The sequence below is a fragment of the Panicum virgatum genome, chromosome 4N (assembly GCF_016808335.1).
Source record: "Panicum virgatum strain AP13 chromosome 4N, P.virgatum_v5, whole genome shotgun sequence".
NCBI lineage: Eukaryota > Viridiplantae > Streptophyta > Magnoliopsida > Poales > Poaceae > Panicum > Panicum virgatum.
The window spans coordinates 1,524,560-1,550,823 of record NC_053148.1 but is presented as its reverse complement, the minus strand read 5'-3'; the positions used below and the strand labels follow the sequence as shown (position 1 = coordinate 1,550,823).

The following is a 26,264-nucleotide window of genomic DNA, read 5'->3' as shown; positions in this document are numbered from 1 at the left end:
GGAGGCGATCTTCCTGCCCGGCCGCGATGATGGAATGGAGACGGAGTTGTGTTGTGTGTACGCGCGCACAGACCACAAGATCAGGCCGGTCGCAGGCAGCATTGTATACGGAGCAATCAGCAGCGGCGGGAAGGTGCCGCCTCCCTGTCACCCCATGTCACTCGATCGCTCGCCGTCGGCTGTCGCCGCCGATGGGTGATCTGGATTGCCACGCGCGAGAACCAAGCTGCCGTTCGTGGGAGGATCTATCGGATCGGAGGAGAAGGAGATGGATGGATGGGCCGCTAGTGGCTAGCTGGTGCCGAGTTACCCTCAGCTCGATCGCTACTACTACAGGCGTGGCGACGGCTTCCGCTCACCTAATACTCCATTCCTTCCTTCGCATCGCATATACTGACAGGCTAGCTTGGTAGAATCTAATCTAGTACATTTCTGCTGCGCCTGCAGCAAGAGTGATCGTGCCATCAATCGTCTTTACGGGAACCGCAGTTCACGAAAATACAGCAGAAACAAAATGCCCACATGACATGGAACGGCACCCCACAATTTAGCTACGTACTTAGCTAGGCATAGATGACGCAATGCATGCACGGTCGGTCCATGGGGACGGACACGGACGGGATGATGAGCTAGCTTTCCCAAGAAAGATATAGAACATACTACAGTCTATATGTAGGCCGACCATGCCTGCCTGCTTTACCTTTCCATGGCGGCGAATGCGAATCCACGGGTACGACAGAGCGGATGCCTTAGCTTGTTAGCTGCTAGCTTGTCCATGGCAGAGGCAATTACATAAGGCACATGCTATGATCAGTTAATGAGCTAGCTTGATACTTATTCCTCAATTAATCTCTGATTAAAATCCAGCGAGGTTGAATTGACCGAGCTGGCGAGCGCCTGTACAATTGAAGTACAGTTCGCACTCATTCGCAGGCCTGTTAGTAGGTGAGGTCTCTAGCAGTTCATGCCGTTTGCAAGGATCTAGTATGAAACTAGCTGATAAGCTAAGGCAGTATGATCGGTGTTCTACCGTTCTAGCCACCATGTGCTGCACCATCGCCTCCCCATTTGTCAGCTCCTTCTGGCCGGCCAAGTGGTTAGAGCAAGCGATCGGGCATGTGGAGGACACTGTACTGTCTGTGCAAAGTCTTCTTCTTCCTTCTCTCTGTGTGTGTGAGAGATAGAGAAAGAGAGTTGCTTCCCTTTTCTAAACCCCGCCAACTGGTGAAAAGTAGTAGTAAAGGTTAAGCGACTGGATCGATGCGAGCTCCATCGGCTGCATGCCTGACCAACGACGCGGACACATGGGATTGTTTAACCAATGCGGCACGAGTTTCAGATTGTTGTATTCTGACGGCCGGTCAGAAAGCGGATGCAGAGTCAGAGGTCAGAGCTAGCCGGAGCCCGGAGGGGAGGAGGGCTCTTTCTTTGTGGATCCCAACACTGCACACATCTCTTGATCGGCATGTTTGGTTGGAGTGTGGAAAAATTTTGATGAGAGAGAAATGATGTTTTGACTACTAATTAGGGGTATTAAATAAAGTCTAATTACAAAATTACCTCCACAACTGTGGTACTGTAGCAGTTGCTCTACTTAATGAGGTCTTTGACCGCATGATTAGAGGATGATTGAGCGCGGTTACTGTAGCATCACTGTAGCCAATCATGATGAAACTTGGCTCATTAGATTCGTCTCGAAAAGTTACACCCATTACTAAAAAAGTTTTGCAAATAAACTTCGTTTAGTACTTCATGCATGCATTCGTCTTTTAGTGCAAAAGTTTTCGTAACATCATCCAAACATGGCCCTTTGTGGATATCACAGACTGTGTAGTGTAGGTGTAGTTGCTTTTGACCTTGGAATCGAGATGCCCCCGTCCCGGACCAATGATCGAGTTCTGACTCCCGGAGGTTCCACGATCCCGGTGCTCCAACCCGGTCCTCACTCATCAACCGAGCCTCGGCTCTAGTTTACGAGTACTTTGCGCGCGCCTTGACGCGCCTGAATTTTTTAAGCCTAGCTATTAAGGTATCCTTTTGTTGTCTGCTTCAGTAAAAATTAAGGTACGAACACATAATTATGAACAACGAGCACGTACATATATATTTTATTGATAGTTGTAATGTAGTTTTTATACCGGGCATTGAAGTAGGAACACATACAGAGGTAGGTAGGAACACATACAGAGGTTTTGTTTAGTTTTCTAATAGGAATCTAAATACACATTTTTTTCCACGTCGGTTGGAAGTTGTAATCCTGAACGAAGGATGTAACAGAAGACACATGGCTTACTGTTATTGCCCTTGAGCCCTTTGCTGATACCTGCTACAGTACTGCAACCAATCATCACCAGTGGCACCCTTGCTACAAGCCTGGTCGTGTGGCTTGTAAGAAGGCTATCCCCTATCTGAAGAAAAAAGAGCACAACAAGAAAGGAAATTTTGTTACCCCTGTGCATGGAAAGCCGTATAAGAGAAACAATAGTAAGGGTTAGTGTCTTGGCGAGCTCGAGAATAGCATGTTATATGTAGAGTTTGGAGCATGTATTCAGGTTCTGGATTTGGAGATAGCGGGTGTTTGTCACAGATTCAAGCATACTGCTGCAGCCATATTGGAAGAAAATGTGCTCCGATTATAGCATGAAAACGGGTTGGACCTGAAAAAAAGGCAATTTTGGAAAGAACAGAGCTGGGGAGAACAAACCACAATGCACATGACCTTCTCAATTTGCCGTGCAAGCTCATGGGTTAGAGCAAGAAAAATGCCTGGCACGCAACCAATCCATAATCTAGCTTCTGCAAAATCCCTAAACAGAACGTAGCTATTTTCTTCATTCCAGACTGAGATTGCTGGCTCACATCAAGTTGATGGCTTCTCAGAACCTGCAGATGAAGTAAAAAAAAGGTTTATAGAGCAGATCAAAACTGTAACCATTGAATGAACAGCAAGAATTATAGATTTTTTTTCATGCCGTAGGCATAAATGCCTCCCAGGAGGTTCTCGAGGGGCCCCATGTTATCAAAATGTTAACAGTTTATTTCGTACGAAGTAAAGAAGTTTTCAGTTGTGGGACTAAAAGTTGATAATTGTAAACGATGAAGAAAGCTGCAAGAGTTAATCAAAATTCTTTGTTAGCATGAAAGAAAAAGTTACAACATGTATATAATGAAGGGCCGTCTGAATTTGAATAGGTATTGTTATTCTTGCTGAACTCCAACATCCTAAATAAACATAAAATGATTCACCTCTAAGATGCACCAAGCTACAACCTGAAGCTCTAAAGCAAGCAAGGCATGACTCAAATGAGATGCAAAGTAAGGACTGCTCATTTACTTGTGACGCTATAGAATTCACTGGATTGGTAAAAACTTCCATCTTGAGCCAGTAATTTCAAAATTAAAAACTAAAGGTTGAAGTCCCTTGTGACTTAGCTGTTTTAAGTTCCTTCCGTGAATAGTATTTTGCAGTTTGAGATCAAAAGTTTTTCAGTACAGGCCCGTTACACCAAGCTACTTACGTAGGGTTCATACAAATTTTCCAATTGGCGAGAGATGCTGAAATAGAAGAGAGTTCCAGATCCTGAATTGCATTGGTAAAAGGAAGTTGCAGAGTTAATTCCAATAGATGCTCGTACCTTGTAGTTCTTGGATCAAGGGTTGTTGCTTCCTGCAATTGCATTAGTAGAGGAAATGGAGATGGAAGGAAAAGTAAATTGAATTCGGGTTGAATTTCATGATAATTACATTTCCCTTTAATTCCTTAGCTCTGCTGGCTTTAGCGAGTTGTTTGAATTGCCAATTTCATGTTGTTCTGTGCCGCCAATAGCAAAAGGATCAACTATTAAGCAGCGATATGATCTGCATGTAAGAAAGAATTTAAAATAGTTTTAGTCTTGTAAAAAGCATGTATACCTGGCGTCCAAATTACATTGAGTAGGATTATAGGTGCTAGGCAATGATGTAGCATGCAGAAAGTAGCAAAGAGTATCTCAAAAAAAAAAGTATGAGGGTTTAGGATCCTATATTGACATTGAGCTTCAATTACCATGAACTCACCTCATCTCTTTTTTAAATTGGCCAAGCTAAACCTATAGTAATAGATGGCAATGATGTTTTCTACTGTTGAACCAATTATATTATAATCACTGTGTAAATCGAGCTGGAGGTTCTCTTCCGCACCTAAATTTGCTTCGGCCAATTAGAGCCTGCAGTAGAATTGCTCAGCCTGAAAATATCTTGTCTTTTAATTCAACAACATGTACATACATCTCTCAAAGGAATTTCTTCCATGTCAATCATTTTTACCAAAACATTGAACATGTAGAGAAATTACTTGGTGCTAAATCGAAAGCATGGTTTCTCCATTAGGGGCACTCAGTTATGTATAGTTCAATTGGACTGTTAAAAAGGTCTTCATTCAATGATATTCAGTTGGAAACTCACCAGTCAAGGTCCATGTTGTGCTCCCTAATTTAAAAAGGTCCATCTTTTTACCTAGAACATTATTGCATAGAAAAATTGTCTTGCATATGTAACTCCACTTAATCCCACTTGTATTGCTGATACAAATAGAACATAATGCATATCTGAAGTTTTTATGTGTAATTCTCTTCCCTGTAACTAAGGCAGGGCAGTTATGATGTTTCGAAATAAGGCATTGATTAGGCACCTCGGACCAAATGTGAAGAAGTAAAGCCTTAATTCCAAATTATGAGAGGAACAAAGGATAAGGAATTTATATGGCGCTTTTGTATTGCTAACTTAAGAATCTTATGGCTGCAGGAATATTAATTGCAGCAGTGGTATAGATTGAACCATATGCCTGACAATCCCAACAACATTTCGAAAAAGTGACTTAAGTTCGTAATCCAAATACTTCAATGAGGCAACAACGAAATTATAAAACTTATAACTATTAAAAAACCCTAACCCTTTTGTTTTGGTCCTTCTAGCAATGAGGTTCAGGAATGACAGCGAAAAAATAGATACTATGATAATATGGTTGACAAACCACTTTTTTCAAATCTCTAATACCATCATCCCGTGTTAACTTTTTCTATTGAAATAATTATGTTGCAGAAATGAAGTATATTTTTTCAGAAAAATACAAAAGCTAGCTTGAAACAGATACATATCATGTTTAAAGTGAATCACTAGCATACTGCATAACATGAATTTACAATGCTTTGGAACTAACTCTTCCAAGCATTGCTTCACTTAGGATGACTAACCTGAGAGATGACCTTTCAAAGTTGAACATATATACCTTCAGCTCCTATACACAACTATGTATACGGGTATATGTCCACATGCAAAGTTATACTACCTACATTGTGTTTTTGCGTAAAAACATGTATATACATATGCATATAGTTAAATAAAGGAATTGCTGTACCATAAAAGCTGAATTGCAAAGTGCAAACCACAGAAGAAATGAAAATGGAACAGAGGTAGTGGGTTACCAGGTAGGTTAAACTTTGCTTGACAAAGGATCAACACGTCCGATAAGCTCTCACTGAAACAGCCAATCTATCCCAATAGCTTTGCAGAAAAGAAAATTGGAAGGCATAGGTAAAGCGTCATAATGCAAGTATATATTTGGAAAAAAATTACAGATGAAAATGAAGGGCCCAAACAGTTGTTCTAATAGAAATTGCACAGTGTACATATGTATATTTGTATATATTCAAAGGAAATAATTTAACTACCTGATGAAAATAAAGGGCCCAATTGTCATATGGCTTGACCAACAACCAGAGCAAGCAAATCAGTACGTATCAAAAAAATGAGAACACTGCACTTGCATACCACCTATTTAACTACCTGAATGAAATTACTTGTAGGTTTTATTTTTCAATTCGAATCAAATAGTTCACAAGAGTGTAAATGTAGCAGTGTGCATCTTTCAGACAAAAATGATCTACTCATGCTGCGAGAATTTAACTAAAAGTATAATCAGAGGTAATTGCTGCACAAATGTAACAGGTCATCAAACTTCATACTAAATCTATACCTGATGGATTGAGCAGGGTGAAGTGTTGGAGTATGTACATCAAGTAAGAAAATAGTGAGATCCACGAGAAAGGGCTTCCCTGGACATTTGAGAAAGAAATATGAGAGATAACCCTAATTACCAAAGGATATCATGAGATTTGCATTCACCAGCAAGAAAATAGTGCGAGGGCACAGAAGATTTACGTTCGGTAGATAATAGGGAGGACGATAGATGGACCTGCAGTAACTGCTGCCTTATCACCGGAGGCCTGAGACTGAGAGGGAGGGCAGTGTCGCGTTGCTGCCAGCCAGGGACCCGCGTTGCTGCCAGCCAGGGAGGGAGACCCTTGTATCTAGAACGGGAGATGCATCTAGCACGGGAATGGATTGGCTGCTTGCTCGTTGCCCGATCCCCGTGTCGTACGCCCTCGGCTGCCGTGCTCACTGCTCATGGTCTCCAAGCCCCATCACCGTCATGGGGCTGCCGCACCAAGCTGCCTGGCCGTGCGCCCGTGCCGCTGGATCTGGGTCCTGCGGCGGCCGGATCTGGCGGCTGGTAGCCCCCAATGGTCGGGAGTCGAAGGAGCAGGGAGCGGGATGCGGGGAGCCGGAGTAGTAGGACTGTAGGAGCAGGCTCGGCCGCGGGGCACGAAGGAAGGCAGGGGAGGCCCCATGGCTGCAGGACCAAGGAAGGCAGCGGAGGCCAGCAGATTTGCATTGGTTTAGGTCTCAACAAGCCTGGACTTGTTGGTTGCAAGGGCGTGGACTCGGCCACGCAGACGCCCATTCCCGAGCTCGTGGATCTCACCCGCACCCGCACTCGTGCCGCCGCGCCACTGGCCGCTCGTCTGCGCGTTCAGCGTCGTCGAGCGGGAGCCAGGAGGAGGTCCGACCCGTGGTGAATTGGTAGAGAAGGGAAAAGATGAGGGAAGTATGATATTTTTCTCAGGTGCGGCAGGAGAAGCCGAGAAGCTTCTAGCCAATGGGATGGCAGCGCATGCCTCTGACGGCGCAGAGCAGCAAGAGCCGCGTGATGAGCATCGAACGGCGCAAATTGGTTTTGCTATCGTCGATAGCTTGAATGGTGGCGGAGCGGTGCGCGAATAACATACAGAAATACTCCCACCGTTCTAAATTATAAGCCATTTTAAAAATTTTAGAGAGTCAAAATTTTTCAAATTTGACTAAATTTATATAACAAAGTAATATCATTTATGATATCAATTAAGTATTATTAGATTCTTTATTAGCTATATTTTCACAGTATATCTATTTGATGTCATAAATTTTTGTGTTTCTCTCTATAATTTTGGTCAAACTTTAAAATGGTTTGACTCTCCAAAATTCTTGGAATGACTTATAATTTGAAACGGATGGAGTATTTCTTAAAAACAAACTAGCGATGAACATGATAAAAAAAGTGTGAACTCACTCCGCAGACCGTGCCGTGTCAATGTTCTTAAATGGAGAGAGTTTGCAGATTAAACAAACACACCAGCATAGATGGACCAGTTGATTTGTTGACTACCATTTGGGTCATACTAATCCAACAGTTTGTCACCGATAGTTTTCCACTTATATTTTTAAGTTCATCGCTTTTAAGTTAATATAAAGTTGTTTCGCCAAATGAAAAAAAGATAATATAAAGTTACGAAACTTCCTGCGTATTCAAACAAACAAAAACAAAATCTTTGTATAGAACAAACAAAGAGTGCCTTTCTGCATCACCACCGACGTGACGACATGTGCTTACCGATAGCCCAAGAGAAGTAACACTAGATTCCTGACGCCGGCCCACGAGAACCCTGTTTGGGCCGACAGAGAAACGGTGGTAGTGATTAGTGAAGCTGGTGCCGCTGCGCCGTGGTGGTGGTGCGCATGCTCCCAGGCCGCATGGGCCATATTTTCGAAATTGGGCCCAACGTATATATATACTTCGCGTTCCAGATGGAAATATCCGGGGGACCCTATCCATCTAGTGGAAGATGATTAAGCAAATCATCTATAAAGCCCAAGGAGACCCAGTTCATGTTGAACTAGCATTCGAAAATGTTGAACTAGTATTTCGAAAATATTGAACTAGTATTTCGAAAATGTTGAAACTCACATTTTTCCCACATCATCTTCTCCGGTGCCGGCGAGAGCCGGCAACAGCGCCGGAGCTCCATGGCGCGGCGGCGGAGACAAGGGGCGGCAGCGCGCGGCGGCTAGGGGCGGCGGCCATGGCGCGGAGGCGGTCGGTCGGTGGCGTCGCCGGGCACGGCGGTCGGGCCGCGGCGTCGGCCATGGCGCTGCGGCGGCCGGGGGCTGCGGCGGGCGCGGCGATGGCTCGGCGCGGCGGCAAGGTCAGGGGCGGCGGCGCGGGCTCAGTGGAGGAAGGGCACAGGAGGGGTTAGGGTTGACTGTGTGGATCCAATGGTGGTTGATGTTTACACGAATTTCAAACACTGGAATGTGGATAAGAAAAAAACTTCCGGAAGATATATATGATCCAAGGGAAATATCCGGCCTATTATAAATCCAGCCCATGTTGGTGGACTCGGCCTAGTCTCCGACCCGATCTTGGCTCCGACCATGCCGGGCTGAGCTGCAGCTGCTGACCTGCACCGCGCTCCGTCGCCGCTGCATGCTCCATGGCCGGATCATCCCTGACGACGCGGTCCGCCTGGCGCCACGCCACCATGCCATTATAACCGACGACGCCGTTAGCGAGAGCCGCAGCGCGTGCCAACGGCCTCCGCAACGACCGCTCCTCGATCGCGTGCTGGCAGTCGTGTCAGTCCGGCGCGCCGTGAACTCGCCCGCCATGGCCGACGTGCTGGCCGTGGGCTCGGAGCGCCGCGTCCTCATCAGCGGCTACGGCCTCCCCGCGCCTGCCCCGCCGCCGCCGCCTCCGCCGCCGCCGGAGAGCCTGCTCGGCCGCCTCGACCAGATCGACCTCCGGGTACGTTCGTCGTCGTACTCGCGCGTTCGCCCACGATCACGTTCGCAACGCCGACGATGGCAGCACGCACGACGCGATGCGCGATAAATTGCCTCACTTTTATCTTTGCGTGTCTCTGTGCGCGCGTGCAGTTGCGGCAGCTGGAGGAGCAGCGGGACGACGGCGCCGTGGCGCGGCGCGCGCCGCCGCACCAGGCGCAGCACCACCACACCAAGTCCCTGCCGTCGGCGCTGCAGCACGTGCAGGTGCGGGGCACGCTCATGGACCGCCTCAACCTGCTCGAGTCGCGCATCAGGCAGCTCGGCTGCGAGCTGGACCTGGACGTCGGCGGCAAGGCCGGGAGCTACGCTGACGCCGCCGCCCATCTCGGGCTGGGGAGCTCCTCGTCCGTGGCGCCGCCGCCGGTCGAGGACCCCGCGTGGTCCGACACCGCGCCGATGTCGGAGCCCCGCAGGGACCCGGCGGCGGTGATGATGCCCGCGCCCGCCAGCAGCAAGCCGGCGCCGGCGCCGGACGGGAAGAGCTGGAGCGCCGCGGAGATCCTGCAGAGGGGCGCGCGCCAGCTCCACCGCAGCAAAACCAACCCACCCAATAAGGTGAGCTCCACCGTTGCAAATTACATTGTTTCTCTCCTTTAATAAAAAGAAAGAAGATCGTTTTGCTTGCTGCACATTGATCCAGAGGTTGAAAATCTGAGCTTTTCTCTTTGAAGGTGAAGAACGTGAAGGAGGCAAAATGTGCGTGCCAGAAGGAGAAGAGGAAGGCGGAGCGCGGCCGGACGAGCAGGAGATGGTTCACCGTCGGATGCTGAAGTATTGATTGCCCATCAGGAAGACGAATGGATGGATTTTCTGATTGATCTTCACCAATCCATAGAAGCTATAAATATATAAACTTACTTTTCTGTAATTTGGTTTCTCCTTTGTTTTGCACTTTCGCTCTTCTTTCATACGTAGCTGTATACAGGTTCGTATGTGTTTATTGTAGCACTGTCTAGATGCAATGTTTTGATTTGCCTTGTCCCAACTTAAAGTCTGCAGTCCTCAGTGATTCCAAGGTGCAATCCGTTTAGTCAGTCGATGTGTGCGTCACAAGTTTGAATGGCCATGTAAACTTCAGTTAGGGGGCAGATTATTGCTCTGATGCTCTCTGTTTTCTGAAGACTGAACTGTGTGAGTGGCTAGTAGTGCACTTGCAGAATGCAGGGTAGCAGTTAGGACAAGCCGGCCGCCGGATCCTTGTCGTGACTCGCCCCTGAGATCGATGACATGACCAGTCAGTCCACGAGAAGAGAAGCCAATGCATCAGCAGACGGATCAGATCTACCTGCCCCTGCCCCAACAAGCAGCCTGATGAATCCTGCCCGCCTCTGCTGCTTTCTTGCTTCCTCTCCTCACTCTCCAGGGTCGATCCTCCAGAGATACCTGAGCTGCAGTTCAGCTTCCTAGCTTCAGCATAGGATCGGAGGGAGTAGCCAGACCGACGGAGCGGGTGATCGAGATGGCGACGGGAACGGAAGCGCCGCCGGCGACCGCAGCCGCCGCCGCCGTGGCGGACCCGTCGTGCCCGCCGTTCCCTCTCCTCGAGGAGGAAGGGCAGCACGAGCGGGAGGAGGAGCAGGTACCGCACGGTGGGGACCTGGAACTCCCAACCGTTGACCTGGAGGCGCCGGGGGAGGCGCTGGCGGCGGCGTGCCGGCGCCTCGGCGTCTTCCGGCTCGCCAACCACGGCGTCCCGGCGGACCTCTCGGCGCGCCTCTTCGCGGTGGCCCGGGACGTGCTGGGCCGGGCGGCGTTCCACGACAAGCAGGCCCAGCCCGGCTACTTCTGGGGCACGCCGGCGCTCTCCTCGCTCCGCGTCAGGGACGTCAACTGGGTCGAGGGCTTCCACCTCGCCCTGGGCCCAGATCAGCAGCCAACCGCCGCCGCCGGCGGCCCGCCGCCTTCCTCCTCCCCGGACCTCGCCGCGCTGGCGGACCTCGCGCGCGAGTACGGCGCGCACATGGCGCGGGTGGCGCGGACGCTGTTCGACGCCCTCGCCGCCGCGCTGGGGCTCGGCGCGGGCCAGGCGTCGGCCTACCTCGCCGAGCACGACGGGTTCCTGCGGGTGTACCGGTACCCGCCGTGCCCGGAGCCCGGGCACCTCGGGATGGAGGCCCACACCGACAGCTCCGTGCTCACGGTCATCAACCAGGACGTCGTCGGGGGCCTGCAGGTGCTCCACGGCGGCGCGTGGCGCGACGTCGCGCCGGGGGGCGGCGGCACCGGCACCGGCACCGGCACGCTGCTGGTGAACCTGGGCGACATGGCGCGGGCGATGAGCGGCGACGCGTTCCGGAGCGTGCGGCACCGTGTGGCGGCCAGCTGGGGCGACGAGAGGCTGTCGCTGTGCTACTTCGCGTTCCCGCGCGACGACGCCGTCATCAGCTGCCGGGGCAGCAGGTACCGGCCCTTCACCTACGCCGAGTTCCGGGAGCAGGTGCAGGCCGACATCAAGGCCACCGGATCCAAGGTCGGGCTCGAGCGCTTCCTTGTTCTCCATTGATTTGTCTCGGCCTTTGTGCTAGTGAGTGAATTCAGAGCTGTAAAAGGGAAGGAATGTCATGGAAAATATGAAAGGAGTACTCATAACTCCAATAAAATCTCCAACAATTAAGCGTGTTCAGGTTTGCATTACCATGTTCGGCTGGCTTCTTAACCAACAATACTTTTCTCTCACAGCAAATTAGTACCAACCACTAGCGAACCAGCAGTACTTTTCTTTTACAACAAATCAGAACCAGCCAACAGTCACAGCCAGCCAAACAGATTTGTACATTGTCGCGGGGATTTTCAGGGGTACCCACAGCCGGGTGGCGGAGCGCACCCGCCTATTCCCAGTGAGGGAGAACTCGGGGAAGTACTAGGCGATGGGGCTAGATCTACGCTGAGATTGGGACTCAGGAACACACGATTTAGAGTGGTTCGGGCCGCCGGAGCGTAATACCCTACGTCCACTGGGAGATGTATTGTCTTGGTTGTGTGAATGAATCTATCCTCTGCTGGTCTTGGCTCTTACCCAGCCTGAGGTTTTCTAACGGCGCTCTCCCCTTTTATAGTTCACAGGGGGGGGGCGGATACATAGAACGTTGATGCCCCGACAGGTGGGCCCAACGTGACTGTGGCTACAGTGGTAGCGAATCTTTCCTTCGATATGCGTACTGCTGCTCTTCTGACACAGGGGGTCTTCTCTTGTCCCGTCAGCGAGGCGCCCGTTGGAGTAGCGTAGCTTGCGGCGTGGCCTGCTGAGGCTATTATGTAGCGTCATAATGGGTGAAGCCGAGCCGTCGTATCCGACTGTTACGGCAGACTGGCAGACGCGGCATGGGCGGCGCCATCGGCTCCACTGCCTTGGTAATACGCGATCAATAGTGCCCCCTGGTCAGTCAAACGCCTCGGCTTCCACTATATCAAAGTGGACGTCCACCTACCGCAATAAATGCGAAGGTAGGTGGACCTCAATATGGAGACCAAAGGCCTCATACACGTGTCGGCCCCGGACCACCCTGAGGCGGGGCGTCCAAACTTTCCCTTGGAGAGGGGTCCGGTTGCTATCCAGGACCCTATGAGGGGGTCCGGATTCCTTGGGAGGTCCGGAGCCCTGGCTGCTTGCGCTTGAGCGCCTGTTTTTCCTGGGACACGTGGCGTTCCCAGACCTTCCCCGGCCGTGGAACAGGTCCGGACCTTCGTCGGGAGGACAGGACTTCGGACTGCAGGGGTCCGGCTGTTTGGTTGTAGTCAAGGATGACTACAAAGGCTCTTGCCTAGTCACAGCAAGAGGGGGTACCCCAGTCCTGGGGTACCGACAGTGGCCCCCGGGCCCACCTCGGGAGAGGTCCGAACCCGCGGGTGGGGCCACCACCGTGATGTGTTCCTACGCAACTTGATTGCGTTGGTGTGCTCTTGGAGAGAGTGGGCATCCCGGACCCCTGAGGCCGGTATGCTTGTTGCCTGGTTTAGGTACTAGAGTGCTCTCCACGGGGCGACGAAGGTGTAGGCTTAGGGTACGGAACCAAGCTAAGCGGCTACACGGACTTCGGTTCGCTCAGGGGGTAGCACTACTTCCCGGACCTGGCTTTTGTCGACCGTGGCGAGCGGTCTCCGCCGGAGCGGGCCACCGGAGTGGACTTGGAGCGACCGGGGCGAGCGGTCTCCGCCGGAGCGGGCCACCGGAGTGGACTTGGAGCGGCCGTTGCTGACAATCCGATGAAGCATGTTACCGGACCTCATAGTAAGGTGCAAAGAAACCAAGCCTTATACTAGAAGAGAGCCCGGGACCTCTAAAGTCAGCAGTCCTGGATACTAGAGTACTTGTAACAGGGTAGTGAAGTACGTAAACTTAGGGTACATTACCAGGCTAAGCCACGCGGAGCTTCTCTACCCCAGGATACAAATACCACTTCTCCAGAGCAGGTCCCTAGGGGTCCGGACTGCCTTCCAGCTAGAAGGGGTGTCTTCACCTAACCACAAGCCAGCAACTCATCTTGGATTGTTAGCAACAATGGTAAAGACTCTGTTTAGGAGGAAGAAATGGTCAACCGAAAAAAACAGCCATCCAGAATGAATGAATGTAACCGGGGTGGAGCCTAGATAAGGTCAAGAAAGAAAATCTCCTTTATCATTGTGGTTATCACGGTATACATCAGAGGTCGGGATTACGAGGTCGGACCTCCACCGCTCCGGACCGCTTTTGCCTGTTTGTGTGATAGGGCCAGAGGCCGGGTTTACAAGGTCGGACCTTAACCGCTCTGGACACACACATAGACACCACGCTATTACAAAGGAGAAATTCTCTTATTCCTTTCTTAGGAGTAACCTACGGCTGCATGCTATACAGCGTGTTCTTCGGAGGTGAAGGCACCTTGGACGTGCCTGAACCGCATCATCCAGGATCACCTCGGGAGCTCGGGGGGCCCCTCCTTGCCTAAGAGCTGTCACATGCTTACATGGCATGAGACAAATTCTTTGGCCTTGAATGGAAGAGGCCCCCTCCCCCTGCCGTCGCCGTTGCCGATGGAAACCAGAACCCTTGCGCAGCAGATGGACCGGTGCGACGCGTGGAGAAGTGCGGTCGTTCGCCGGCTTGTCCTTGGTGCTAGCGCCAAGGGCCCCCCGCGCGAGGTGGCGGGGTCCTGCCTGCAGCAGCACCGAGCAACGCTGAGGTGGATCTCCGGTGCTGCTGCGGCAGGAGGTCTCAGTCAACTTCCTCCGGGATGGCTGTCGGCTCTAGGCTCCAAGTTGAGAGAAAGCCTTGAGCCGACGTCATGCCATCGCAGAGGGGGCGTGGCCGTTGCTTGAGAGAAAACCTTGAGTCGACGTAGGAGCGGCGGCGCGCAGCGGCGCCTCTGCTGCATGCTGCTACGCCGGCTCTGAGGTGTCGCGGTGGCGACACACAGCAGACGCCGCTGCCGTGCGCCGCCGCACCGAGGTCGTCGGAGCGCCGGTGCCATAGCATGCGGAGTGAGTGTGCCTTCCTTCATCTTCAAGTTTGCCGTTGCAGAGGGAGAACGCAGCCCAGAGGCCTGAAGATCCAGCCAACGCCTGTCTTCCCCACGGACGGCGCCAAAATGTCGCGGGGATTTTCAGGGGTACCCACAGCCGGGTGGCGGAGCGCACCCGCCTATTCCCAGTGAGGGAGAACTCGGGGAAGTACTAGGCGATGGGGCTAGATCTACGCTGAGATTGGGACTCAGGAACACACGATTTAGAGTGGTTCGGGCCGCCGGAGCGTAATACCCTACGTCCACTGGGAGATGTATTGTCTTGGTTGTGTGAATGAATCTATCCTCTGCTGGTCTTGGCTCTTACCCAGCCTGAGGTTTTCTAACGGCGCTCTCCCCTTTTATAGTTCACAGGGGGGGCGGATACATAGAACGTTGATGCCCCGACAGGTGGGCCCAACGTGACTGTGGCTACAGTGGTAGCGAATCTTTCCTTCGATATGCGTACTGCTGCTCTTCTGACACAGGGGGTCTTCTCTTGTCCCGTCAGCGAGGCGCCCGTTGGAGTAGCGTAGCTTGCGGCGTGGCCTGCTGAGGCTATTATGTAGCGTCATAATGGGTGAAGCCGAGCCGTCGTATCCGACTGTTACGGCAGACTGGCAGACGCGGCATGGGCGGCGCCATCGGCTCCACTGCCTTGGTAATACGCGATCAATAGTGCCCCCTGGTCAGTCAAACGCCTCGGCTTCCACTATATCAAAGTGGACGTCCACCTACCGCAATAAATGCGAAGGTAGGTGGACCTCAATATGGAGACCAAAGGCCTCATACACGTGTCGGCCCCGGACCACCCTGAGGCGGGGCGTCCAAACTTTCCCTTGGAGAGGGGTCCGGTTGCTATCCAGGACCCTATGAGGGGGTCCGGATTCCTTGGGAGGTCCGGAGCCCTGGCTGCTTGCGCTTGAGCGCCTGTTTTTCCTGGGACACGTGGCGTTCCCAGACCTTCCCCGGCCGTGGAACAGGTCCGGACCTTCGTCGGGAGGACAGGACTTCGGACTGCAGGGGTCCGGCTGTTTGGTTGTAGTCAAGGATGACTACAAAGGCTCTTGCCTAGTCACAGCAAGAGGGGGTACCCCAGTCCTGGGGTACCGACATACATGATGTTCAAACTTGAAACAACATCTTCTTGACTGGAGACTAGTAGTGAGAGAGTGATCAATCAATCCAATTGAGCACGAGCAAACAAACCAGAAGCAAGCAACAATGGCGCTCCAAGAATAGCAGGTGGCGTAGCCTCTGGTGGAGCGCGCAGGTCGGTGGCTGACCGGCCGGCCTCCGGGCAGGGCAGCGCCCCAAACATAGACATGGCCTGCTTAAACTTGGCACGCCGCTGGCCACCATAACACCCCCCGCCATTTCACGCCCCTCCCCCTCCCTCTCCTCCGATTGGGCCCACCAACCAGAGAGAGGGTGAGAGGGCCCCGCCCGCCAATAACCTCCTCCTCCTCGACGCCATCGCCACCGCCGTTCCTCCGGCCACCCGGCGTCCGGTGGCCACCACACCACGTAGTGGCGGGGGCCCAGCCCTACGTGCTGGTCGCGCAGTACTAGCTAGCCCGGCCACGATGCGCCGCGGGGCGCTCCCGCTGGCGCTGCTGGCCGCGCTGGCGGCGGTGGCGGCGGTGGCCGGGCAGGGCCGGCCCGTCACCGACAGCGGCGCGCAGACGCCGCCCACGCCGTCCAGCTTCACGCCCAAGGACAGCTTCCTCATCGACTGCGGCAGCACGGCGGCCGTGACGGCGGGGGGCAAGTCCTACAAGACCGACGCGCAGGCCAACCACCTGCTCGCCGCCAAGGACGCCATCCGCGTCGCCGACGACAAGGCCGACGTGCCCTCGCCGGTCTACTCCACCGCGCGGGTCTTCAAGGAGGAGGCCGTCTACAGCTTCCCGCTCGCCGTCCCCGGCTGGCACTTCATCCGCATCTACCTCTTCCCGCTCAAGGGCGGCGACGTCGACCTCGCCTCCGCCACCTTCAGCGTCGTCACCGACGACTACGTCCTGCTCCACAGCTTCACCCCGGAGAACAAGCCCGTGCTCAAGGAGTACCTCGTCAACGCCACCGAGAACCGCCTCGCCCTCAAGTTCCAGCCGCTCTCGGGCTCCGCCGCCTTCGTCAACGCCCTCGAGGTCGTCAACGCCCCCGACGAGCTCATCACCGACTCGGCGCTCGCCATCGCGCCGCTCGGCGAGACCACCGGCCTCGCGCACGAGGCGTACCAGGTGCTCTACCGGCTCAACGTCGGCGGCCCGGCCATCGGCCCCGCCAACGACACGCTCGGCCGGCGGTGGGACCCCGACACGCCGTACGTGCAGTCCAAGGAGGCGGTCAAGGACGTGTCCGTGCCCGCCAGCACCATCAAGTTCCCCGACGGGACGTCCAGGCTCGTCGCGCCCACGGCGGTGTACGCGAGCGCCGCCAAGATGGCGGACGCCGACGTCGGGAACGCCAACTTCAACCTGACGTGGAAGGTGGACGTGGACGCGTCCTTCGGCTACCTGGTCCGGCTCTTCTTCGCCGACATCGTGAGCAAGGCCGCCAACGACCTCTACTTCGACGTGTACATCAACGGGCGCAAGGCCGTCTCCGGGCTGGACCTGTCGACGGTGACCGGCGGCGAGCTGGCGGCGCCCTACTACAAGGACTTGGTGGTGAACCAGTCGGTGGCGACGGACAAGCTGAGCGTCCAGGTGGGGCCCATGGGGCAGGACACGGGGCGCATCGACGCGCTGCTCAACGGCATGGAGGTGCTCAAGATCAGCAACTCGGTGGGCGCCCTGGACGGCGAGTTCGGCGTGGACGGGCGCCGGGCTGACGACGGCAGCGGCAGCCGGAAGGCGGTGGCGGCAGTGGGGTTCGCGATGATGTTCGGCGCGTTCGCGGGGCTGGGCGCCATGGTGGTGAAGTGGTACAAGCGCCCCCAGGACTGGGAGCGGTCGAGCAGTTTCTCGTCGTGGCTGCTGCCCATCCACACGGGGCAGTCCTTCACCACGGGCAGCAAGGGCGGGTACGGGTCCCACCGGAGCGGCAACACCTTCTCGTCCACCATGGGCCTGGGGCGCTTCTTCACCTTCGCGGAGATCCAGGCGGCGACGGGCAACTTCGACGAGAAGGCCATCATTGGCGTGGGCGGGTTCGGCAACGTGTACGTGGGCGAGATCGACGACGGCACCAAGGTGGCGGTGAAGCGTGGGAGCGCCGAGTCGGAGCAGGGCATCAACGAGTTCAACACGGAGATCCAGATGCTGTCCAAGCTGCGGCACCGGCACCTGGTGTCCCTCATCGGCTACTGCGACGAGAACTCGGAGATGATCCTGGTGTACGAGTACATGCACAACGGCGTGTTCCGGGACCACATCTACGGCAAGGAGGGCGTGCTGCCGCCGCTGCCGTGGAAGCAGCGGCTGGAGATCTGCATCGGCGCCGCCCGCGGCCTGCACTACCTGCACACGGGCACGGCGCAGGGCATCATCCACCGCGACGTCAAGACCACCAACATCCTGCTCGACGACAACTTCGTGGCCAAGGTCTCCGACTTCGGGCTCTCCAAGGACGGGCCCGGGATGAACCAGCTCCACGTCAGCACCGCCGTGAAGGGCAGCTTCGGCTACCTGGACCCGGAGTACTTCCGGTGCCAGCAGCTGACGGACAAGTCGGACGTCTACTCCTTCGGGGTGGTGCTGCTGGAGGCGCTGTGCGCGCGGCCGCCCATCGACCCGCAGCTGCCGCGGGAGCAGGTCAGCCTCGCCGAGTGGGGGATGCAGTGGAAGCGCAAGGGCCTCATCGAGAAGATCATGGACCCCAAGCTCGCCGGCACCGTCAACCCCGAGTCGCTCGGCAAGTTCGCCGAGACCGCCGAGAAGTGCCTCGCCGAGTTCGGCAGCGACCGCATCTCCATGGGCGACGTGCTCTGGAACCTCGAGTACGCGCTGCAGCTGCAGGACGCCAACCCGCCCGAGGGCGCGCAGCAGGACGCCGACGACGCCGACGGCTCCGTCGTCGGCGGCTCCTCCACGGTCGCCGCCGGCGGCGTCACCGCCGTGCCCGACCAGTCCACCACCGCCGCCGGGGAGCTCTTCCAGCAGCTCGCCGACATGAAGGGGAGGTGATCCGATCCGATCCGTCCGTCGTCGACGATCCATCCAGCACAAACAATCTCATTTACAAACCGTAGACACACCGTCGCCGATGCATGTACGCGCGGTGAAATGATGAGATGAGGAAAACAAAAAACAAGAGGAGCAGGAAACTGAAGATCGCGAGAGTACGTATATGTACGTGTACATGTCTGTATTATACATCCATACATACATACTAGCACTGACGATGATGGATTCTTAATCTTTCTCAAAAACAAAACCTCCTGCTGCTGCTGCTGCTGCTGCTGGTGCTTCTGTCGTCTAAACTTAGTCCAAAGCGAGCTGAGGGTGGTGTTCGAGTCGAGTCGAGGCTAAACTACTACTACTGGTGAATGGTGATGATGGCGAGGGAGCTGGTTAAACTCATTCTGGAATTGATTGATTTCCAACTAATACATATATCTATTTATCGTCTATCGATGCCTTAATGTTGGGTTCATTGATGAATTCGTTTCGTTCGTGTTTGTCGTGGTGTGGCAAACCACAGCCGGGTAACGGAATGCACCCGCCTAAGCCCCTAGCGCCTAGTTCGATCTCGCTCAAGAACACGATGAACACAGCCGTTTTAGAGTGGTTCGGGCCGCCGGAGCATAATACCATACATCCACTGTCGGTACCCCAGGACTGGGGTACCCCCTCTTGCTGTGACTAGGCAAGAGCCTTAGTAGTCATCCTTGACTACAACCAAACAGCCGGACCCCTGCAGTCCGAAGTCCTGTCCTCCCGACAAAGGTCCGGACCTGTTCCGCGGCCGGGGAAGGTCTGGGAACGCCACGTGTCCCAGGAAAAACAGGCGCTCAAGCGCAAGCAGCCAGGGCTCCGGACCTCCCAAGGAATCCAGACCCCCGCGGGGTCCCGGACCCCTCATAGGGTCCTGGATAGCAACCGGACCCCTCTCGAAGGGAAAGTTTGGACGCCCCGCCTCAGGGCGGTCCGGGGCCGACACGTGTATGAAGTCCTTGGTCTCCATATTGAGGTCCACCTACCTTCGCATTCATTGCAGTAGGTGGACATCCACTTTGATATAGTGGAAGCCGAGGCGTTTGACTGACCAGGGGGCACTATTGATCGCGTATTACCAAGGCAGTGGAGCCGATGGCGCCGCCCATGCCGCGTCTGCCAGTCTGCCGTAACAGTCGGATACGACGGCTCGGCTTCACCCATTATGACGCTACATAATAGCCTCAGCAGGCCACGCCGCAAGCTACGCTACTCCAACGGGCACCTAGCTGACGGAACAAGAGAAGACCCCTGTGACAGGAGAGCAGCAGTACGCATATCGAAGGAAAGATTCGCTACCACTGTAGCCGCATTCACGTTGGGCCCACCTGTCGGGGCATCGACGTCCTATGTATCCGCTCCCCCTTGATCTATAAAAGGAGGGAGCGCCGCTAGAAAACCTCAGGCTGGGCAAGAGCCAAGGCCAGCAGAGGATAGGTTCATTCACACAACCAAAACAATACATCTCCCAGTGGACGTAGGGTATTACGCTCCGGCGGCCCGAACCACTCTAAATCGAGTGTTCTTGAGTCCTTGTCTCAGCGAAGATCCAGCCCCATCGCCTAGTACTTCCCCGAGTACTCCCTCACTGGGAATAGGCGGGTGCGCTCCGCCACCCGGCTGTGGGTACCCCTAAAAATCCCCACAACATTTTGGCGCGGTCCGTGGGGAGGACAGGCGTTGGCTGGATCTTCAGGCCTCTAGGCTGTGTTCTCCCTCTGCAACGGCGAACTTGAAGATGAAGGAAGGCACACTCACTCCGCATGCTATGGCACCGGCACTCCGACGCCCTCGGTGCGGCGGCGCACGGCAGCGGCGCCTGCTGTGTGTCGCCACCGCGACACCTCAGAGCCGGCGTAGCAACGCACAGCGGAGGCGCCGCTGCGCGCCGCTGCTCCTACGTCGACTCAAGGTTTTCTCTCAAGCAACGGCCACGCCTCCTCAGCGGTGGCATGGTGTCGGCTCAAGGCTTTCTCTCAACATAGAGCCTGGAGCCGACGGCCATCCCGGAGGAAGTTGACCGTGTCGTCCCGCCGTCTCCAGCGCCGGAGATCCACCTCAGCGTTGCTCGGTGCTGCTGCAGACAGGACCCCGCCTCCTCGTGCGGGGGCCCCTGGCGCTAGCACCAAGGACAAGCCGGCGAACGACCGCACTTCTCCACGCGTCGCACCGGTCCATCTGCTGCGCAAGGGCTCTGGTTTCCATCGGCAACGGCGACGGCAGGGGGAGGGGGCCTCTTCCATTCAAAGCCAAAGAATTTGTCTCATGCCATGTAAGCATGTGACAGCTCTTAGGCAAGGAGGGGTCCCCCGAGCTCCCGAGGTGATGCTGGATGATGCGGTTCAGGCACGTTCAGGGCGCCTTCACCTCCGAAGAAGAACACGCTGTATAGCATGCAGCCGTAGGTTACTCCTAAGAAAGGAATGAGAGATTTTCTCCTTTGTAATAGCGTGGTGTCTACGTGTGTGTCCAGAGCGGTCAAGGTCCGACCTTGTAAACCCGACCTCTGGCCCTATCACACAAACAGGCAAAAGCGGTCCGGAGCGGTGGAGGTCCGTCCTCGTAATCCCGACCTCCGATGTATACCGTGACAACCACAATAATAAAGGAGATTTTCCTCCTCAGTTTTGCCTAGGCTCCACCCTGATTACATTTATTCGCCTTGGTTTAACTATTCTTTTCTCTTGACCGGAGTTTCCCTTATTGCTAACAATCCAAGTTAAGTTGCTGGCTTGTGGTCAGGTAAAGACACCCCTTCTAGCTGGAAGGCGGTCCGGACCCCTAAGGACCTGCTCTGGAGAAGTGGTATTTGTATCCTGGGGTAGAGAAGCTCCGCGTGGCTTAGCCTGGTAATGTACCCTAAGTTTACGTACTTCACTACCCTGTTACAAGTACTCTAGTATCCAGGACTGCTGACTTTAGAGGTCCCGGGCTCTCTTCTAGTATAAGGCTTGGTTTCTTTGCACCTTACTATGAGGTCCGGTAACATGCTTCATCGGATTGTCAGCCACGGTCGCTCCAAGTCCACTCCGGTGGCCCGCTCCGGCGGAGACCGCTCGCCACGGTCGCTCCAAGTCCACTCCGGTGGCCCGCTCCGGCGGAGACCGCTCGCCACGGTCGCTCCAAGTCCACTCCGGTGGCCCGCTCCGGCGGAGACCGCTCGCCACGGTCGCTCCAAGTCCACTCCGGTGGCCCGCTCCGGCGGAGACCGCTCGCCACGGTCGCTCCAAGTCCACTCCGGTGGCCCGCTCCGGCGGAGACCGCTCGCCACGGTCGCTCCAAGTCCACTCCGGTGGCCCGCTCCGGCGGAGACCGCTCGCCACGGTCGCTCCAAGTCCACACCGGTGGCCCGCTCCGGCGGAGACCGCTCGCCACGGTCGTTCCAAGTCCACTCCGGTGGCCCGCTCCGGCGGAGACCGCTCGCCACGGTCGCTCCAAGTCCACTCCGGTGGCCCGCTCCGGCGGAGACCGCTCGCCACGGTCGTTCCAAGTCCACTCCGGTGGCCCGCTCCGGCGGAGACCGCTCGCCCCGGTCGCTCCAAGTCCACTCCGGTGGCCCGCTCCGGCGGAGACGGTCGACAAAAGCCGGGTCCGGGAAGTAGTGCTACCCCCTGAGCGATCCGAAGTCCGTGTAGCCGCTTAGCTTGGTTCTGTACCCTAAGCCTACACCTTCGTCGCCCCGTGGAGAGCACTCTAGTACCTAAACCAGGCAACAATCATACCGGCCTCAGGGGTCCGGGATGCCCACTCTCTCCAAGAGCACACCAACGCAATCAAGTTGCGTCGGAACACATCACGGTGGTGGCCCCACCCGCGGGTTCATACCTCTCCCGAGGTGGGCCCGGGGGCCACTGTCGGTACCCCAGGACTGGGGTACCCCCTCTTGCTGTGACTAGGCAAGAGCCTTAGTAGTCATCCTTGACTACAACCAAACAGCCGGACCCCTGCAGTCCGAAGTCCTGTCCTCCCGACAAAGGTCCGGACCTGTTCCGCGGCCGGGGAAGGTCTGGGAACGCCACGTGTCCCAGGAAAAACAGGCGCTCAAGCGCAAGCAGCCAGGGCTCCGGACCTCCCAAGGAATCCAGACCCCCGCGGGGTCCCGGACCCCTCATAGGGTCCTGGATAGCAACCGGACCCCTCTCGAAGGGAAAGTTTGGACGCCCCGCCTCAGGGCGGTCCGGGGCCGACACGTGTATGAAGTCCTTGGTCTCCATATTGAGGTCCACCTACCTTCGCATTCATTGCAGTAGGTGGACATCCACTTTGATATAGTGGAAGCCGAGGCGTTTGACTGACCAGGGGGCACTATTGATCGCGTATTACCAAGGCAGTGGAGCCGATGGCGCCGCCCATGCCGCGTCTGCCAGTCTGCCGTAACAGTCGGATACGACGGCTCGGCTTCACCCATTATGACGCTACATAATAGCCTCAGCAGGCCACGCCGCAAGCTACGCTACTCCAACGGGCACCTAGCTGACGGAACAAGAGAAGACCCCTGTGACAGGAGAGCAGCAGTACGCATATCGAAGGAAAGATTCGCTACCACTGTAGCCGCATTCACGTTGGGCCCACCTGTCGGGGCATCGACGTCCTATGTATCCGCTCCCCCTTGATCTATAAAAGGAGGGAGCGCCGCTAGAAAACCTCAGGCTGGGCAAGAGCCAAGGCCAGCAGAGGATAGGTTCATTCACACAACCAAGACAATACATCTCCCAGTGGACGTAGGGTATTACGCTCCGGCGGCCCGAACCACTCTAAATCGAGTGTTCTTGAGTCCTTGTCTCAGCGAAGATCCAGCCCCATCGCCTAGTACTTCCCCGAGTACTCCCTCACTGGGAATAGGCGGGTGCGCTCCGCCACCCGGCTGTGGGTACCCCTAAAAATCCCCACAACATCCACTGTGAGTTGTATTGCTTGTGTATGGAAGAGCTTAGAGCTGAGTCCAGTGTGTGTCCCGTGTGAGTGTACAGCGAGCGCCTCCCTTTTATATCTCAAGGGAGGCGCATACATGGCCGTTGGGTCCCCGACAGATGGGCCCATCAGTGTGATACAAAATAACGTACTGCTCATATATTATGGCATCGCAGGCGATGGAGATCTCTCTCCTGGATTTCCTTGTCTGCTCCTGGAATCCCTTGTTCAGCGTGCCCAGGCGCTGTCTTGTCGGAACGGCGTCAGGCGTAGCTAGCGGCGTCGCCTGCCACGTAGCTGAACGGGCCGTGTAGCTTGCGGCGTAGGCGACATGATGGAAAAGTGTCGTGCCGTCGTATCCAATTAATGCGGCAGACGGGCTCTGCGCGCGAGCGGCGCAGACGGCTGCACTGTGTACCTTGGTAATATGCGGTCTACAGTGAGGACTGACAAAAGCTGTCCCGCGTGCCGCGGCGGCAGGGCACGTCTCAACTATCCGCATTAGCGGAAGACTCGCGCCCGCGCCCACGGAACACGTGGTGGCTCCGGACCCCCGCCGGTGGTATGTTAGCTCTACGCGCGCGTGGGAGGTCCGGATGGGTGTGAGGAGGTCCCGGACCCCTACGGGAGGTCCGGGATCTCGGTGGCTGGCTCGGAGCTTCCCTTCTTCGAGGACACGTGGCGTCTCTGGACCCGTCCCAGAGCGGGGAGCGGGCCCGGGGCCGTTGGCCCGGTGAGGTAAGAGCCTGTCCTGTGGGCCCCGGTTGCTCCGCCTTTTACTGCGTAGTTACGGATGACTACGCGGGTCCTGCCTTGCTGCAGTAGAAGTGTGTATCCCTGCTATAGGGTACCGACAGTGTTGTACTGAAATACTGATATTCGTAACAATCAGTAGTTATTCGTTTTGGCAAATTTTGTAGCTAGGAGACGCGTACGCACGCCGTCGCTGCAATCTTCTCCTTTTAATCTGTCCAGGTTGTTTGTGCATGATCCCAGCCTTTAGATAATGGGAAAAAGAGTACCCAATCTTGACCTCAAAATAGGTTACAGCCAATTATTATAAAGTTTGCAACTCTTCCATTTGCGATCACACTAACAAGATTAAAAGAAAAGACGACATAGCCAACCCAAAAGTTTGATGAAGACATTTATTAAGGACCAATCCTATTACTCTGCATCCATGATTGTCAAATAACTGCATGATCAAGACCTTCATGGTTTGACATACCTTATGTACTACCTTCTTGTCTTCGTCACGCCTTTGTAGCTGCGCCCAGAATTTGAGCTAATGAGTGCCTCGATATAGTTGGAGATTTGTCGGACACCACATCATTCCTACTAAGCCAAATGACCGAACATAAAGCAAATGCTCCTACTAATAGTTGTCCTTTTAATTTGGTTCCAACGCCTCTAAGCCTATTACGTACCAAACAAATGAGTAATGGTTTGAGGCGGATGTAAATCAAAGGCAAACTGTACGTTTCTCCATAGAAACTTGGCGACATGACGATCAATAAAGAGATGTTGAATAGTTTCATTACTAGAACAAAAGCAACAAAGTCATACAGTAGTAAACAACCGGCCGGCTATTGACACTTTGCCATTCACTAAAGAAGAAGATGAGAAAATGGGTCAACTCTATGACTGTAAACCCAGGCAAACGACAATTGAAGCATGAGAATAAGTCATTTGCGAGTAATTAACTGCTTTAGTTCATATTACCTGCATATCTAAAGTGTTTGCTCGTACAGTACATGATCCTCCCGAAGAATCTCACTCGCGTCAGGGTGATGACTGGCTAATGACTAGCATCCTCGTCACCTAATGCTTCCAGGCGAAGGATGTATCTATCTATCTATCTTTTACACAACCAAATGGCAAGCCCGCACGTAACTGGCAATTCTGATACCGGGGATGCCTTGGCCGACTTGGCTCACAACACAATGGGCAGCTGGAATATCCTGGAAACAGTACCAAGGGCTCATCCTTTTGTTTTTCTAGCCTTATTACATTGTGTTAATCGAGAAAAAACAACCTGAAAAGTGAACTTCATATAGATATTGCTTCGGCACTAGAACTTTATCCCTGTTTAAAAATATTCATATGGACATGGATTTTTCAAATAAAGCAGTTTATACATAAACAACCGGGAAAAAAAAGGAAATTTAAAGTACCATACTAATCCAAGCATATAATTTACACTAGAAAAAAAATCTGTAAAGGTCACCTTACTTTTAGGACATACTTGGTACTCCAATATCCATAGAAACATGTCGAACTTAACAATGATCATACTACATATTATGAACGATTTGTTTTTTTTTTGCATGTCAAGGTTACCTGGCAACCCAAACCCTGTTTTCACTATGGCTGTGCAAGATACAGTAATCAGCTGAGGGGAAACCGTACAAGCACACTAGTCCACACTAGCAGAAAACAATGCGAGCCAGTCAAACTCAACGAGCCTGCTAGGCCCCATCATCGTCTTCTACCACAACAAGGGAAAGGAAGCTCTAGAGAATATGCATTCCAACTCGCCGTGTCCACGTCCCTGTGTGCGCGGAGCAAAATGCAGAACCGCTTCCTCGCCGAACAGTGTGGTCGGCCCTGGAAGAAGGAAATGGCGATTAACCTACTATCGTACCCGCTCGCAAGTTTCGGTCACTGACAGATGGGCCCGAGTTTCGGTCAGTTGTGGTTACCGGTAGCGTCTGTATCCTTGCTAAGCTGGAAAGGT

General features: G+C 54.4%; 3 protein-coding genes and 1 long non-coding RNA gene across 10 annotated transcripts; 3 read left to right on the top strand and 1 right to left on the bottom strand.

Annotated features, from left to right (window-relative positions):
• Nucleotides 1–2,078: 2,078 nt before the first annotated feature.
• Nucleotides 2,079–6,939, bottom strand: LOC120670215. Of its 7 annotated transcripts, none has more exons than XR_005673103.1 (4): nucleotides 6,199–6,939; nucleotides 6,014–6,092; nucleotides 5,463–5,541; nucleotides 2,079–3,858 (listed from the first exon to the last, which is right to left on the bottom strand). It is a non-coding gene; the product is annotated as an uncharacterized LOC120670215 (long non-coding RNA). The 7 variants fall into 7 exon arrangements; XR_005673104.1 differs by having other exon boundaries at nucleotides 6,233–6,939; XR_005673106.1 differs by lacking the exon at nucleotides 6,199–6,939 and having other exon boundaries at nucleotides 2,079–3,555; nucleotides 3,636–3,858; nucleotides 6,014–6,192.
• A 1,622-nt stretch (nucleotides 6,940–8,561) lies between these two features.
• Nucleotides 8,562–10,038, top strand: LOC120670843. The gene is made up of 3 exons (XM_039951011.1): nucleotides 8,562–8,938; nucleotides 9,070–9,534; nucleotides 9,651–10,038. Exons 1-3 carry the CDS (start codon nucleotides 8,621–8,623, stop codon nucleotides 9,747–9,749), a joined length of 882 nt encoding a protein of 293 aa, XP_039806945.1. The 5' UTR covers nucleotides 8,562–8,620; the 3' UTR covers nucleotides 9,750–10,038.
• Nucleotides 10,039–10,080: 42 nt separating this feature from the next.
• On the top strand, nucleotides 10,081–11,607 carry LOC120670841 (gibberellin 2-beta-dioxygenase 8-like). The gene has a single exon (XM_039951009.1). The coding sequence runs from the start codon at nucleotides 10,439–10,441 to the stop codon at nucleotides 11,480–11,482; it is 1,044 nt and encodes a 347-aa protein (XP_039806943.1). The 5' UTR covers nucleotides 10,081–10,438; the 3' UTR covers nucleotides 11,483–11,607.
• Nucleotides 11,608–15,581: 3,974 nt separating this feature from the next.
• Nucleotides 15,582–18,843, top strand: LOC120670840 (probable receptor-like protein kinase At2g21480). Its single transcript, XM_039951008.1, has one exon. It carries the CDS (start codon nucleotides 16,043–16,045, stop codon nucleotides 18,584–18,586), a length of 2,544 nt encoding a protein of 847 aa, XP_039806942.1. The 5' UTR covers nucleotides 15,582–16,042; the 3' UTR covers nucleotides 18,587–18,843.
• Nucleotides 18,844–26,264: the final 7,421 nt, after the last annotated feature.

Bases quoted from the DNA above. Each gene is read 5' to 3' on its own strand.
- LOC120670843 (XM_039951011.1), top strand. From the start codon at position 8,621: ATGCTCCATGGCCGGATCATCCCTGACGACGCGGTCCGCCTGGCGCCA. The intron at 8,939-9,069 runs GTACGTTCGTCG...GCGCGCGTGCAG, and splicing joins TCGACCAGATCGACCTCCGG to TTGCGGCAGCTGGAGGAGCA. The intron at 9,535-9,650 runs GTGAGCTCCACC...TTCTCTTTGAAG, and splicing joins AAACCAACCCACCCAATAAG to GTGAAGAACGTGAAGGAGGC.
- LOC120670841 (XM_039951009.1), top strand. From the start codon at position 10,439: ATGGCGACGGGAACGGAAGCGCCGCCGGCGACCGCAGCCGCCGCCGCC.
- LOC120670840 (XM_039951008.1), top strand. From the start codon at position 16,043: ATGCGCCGCGGGGCGCTCCCGCTGGCGCTGCTGGCCGCGCTGGCGGCG.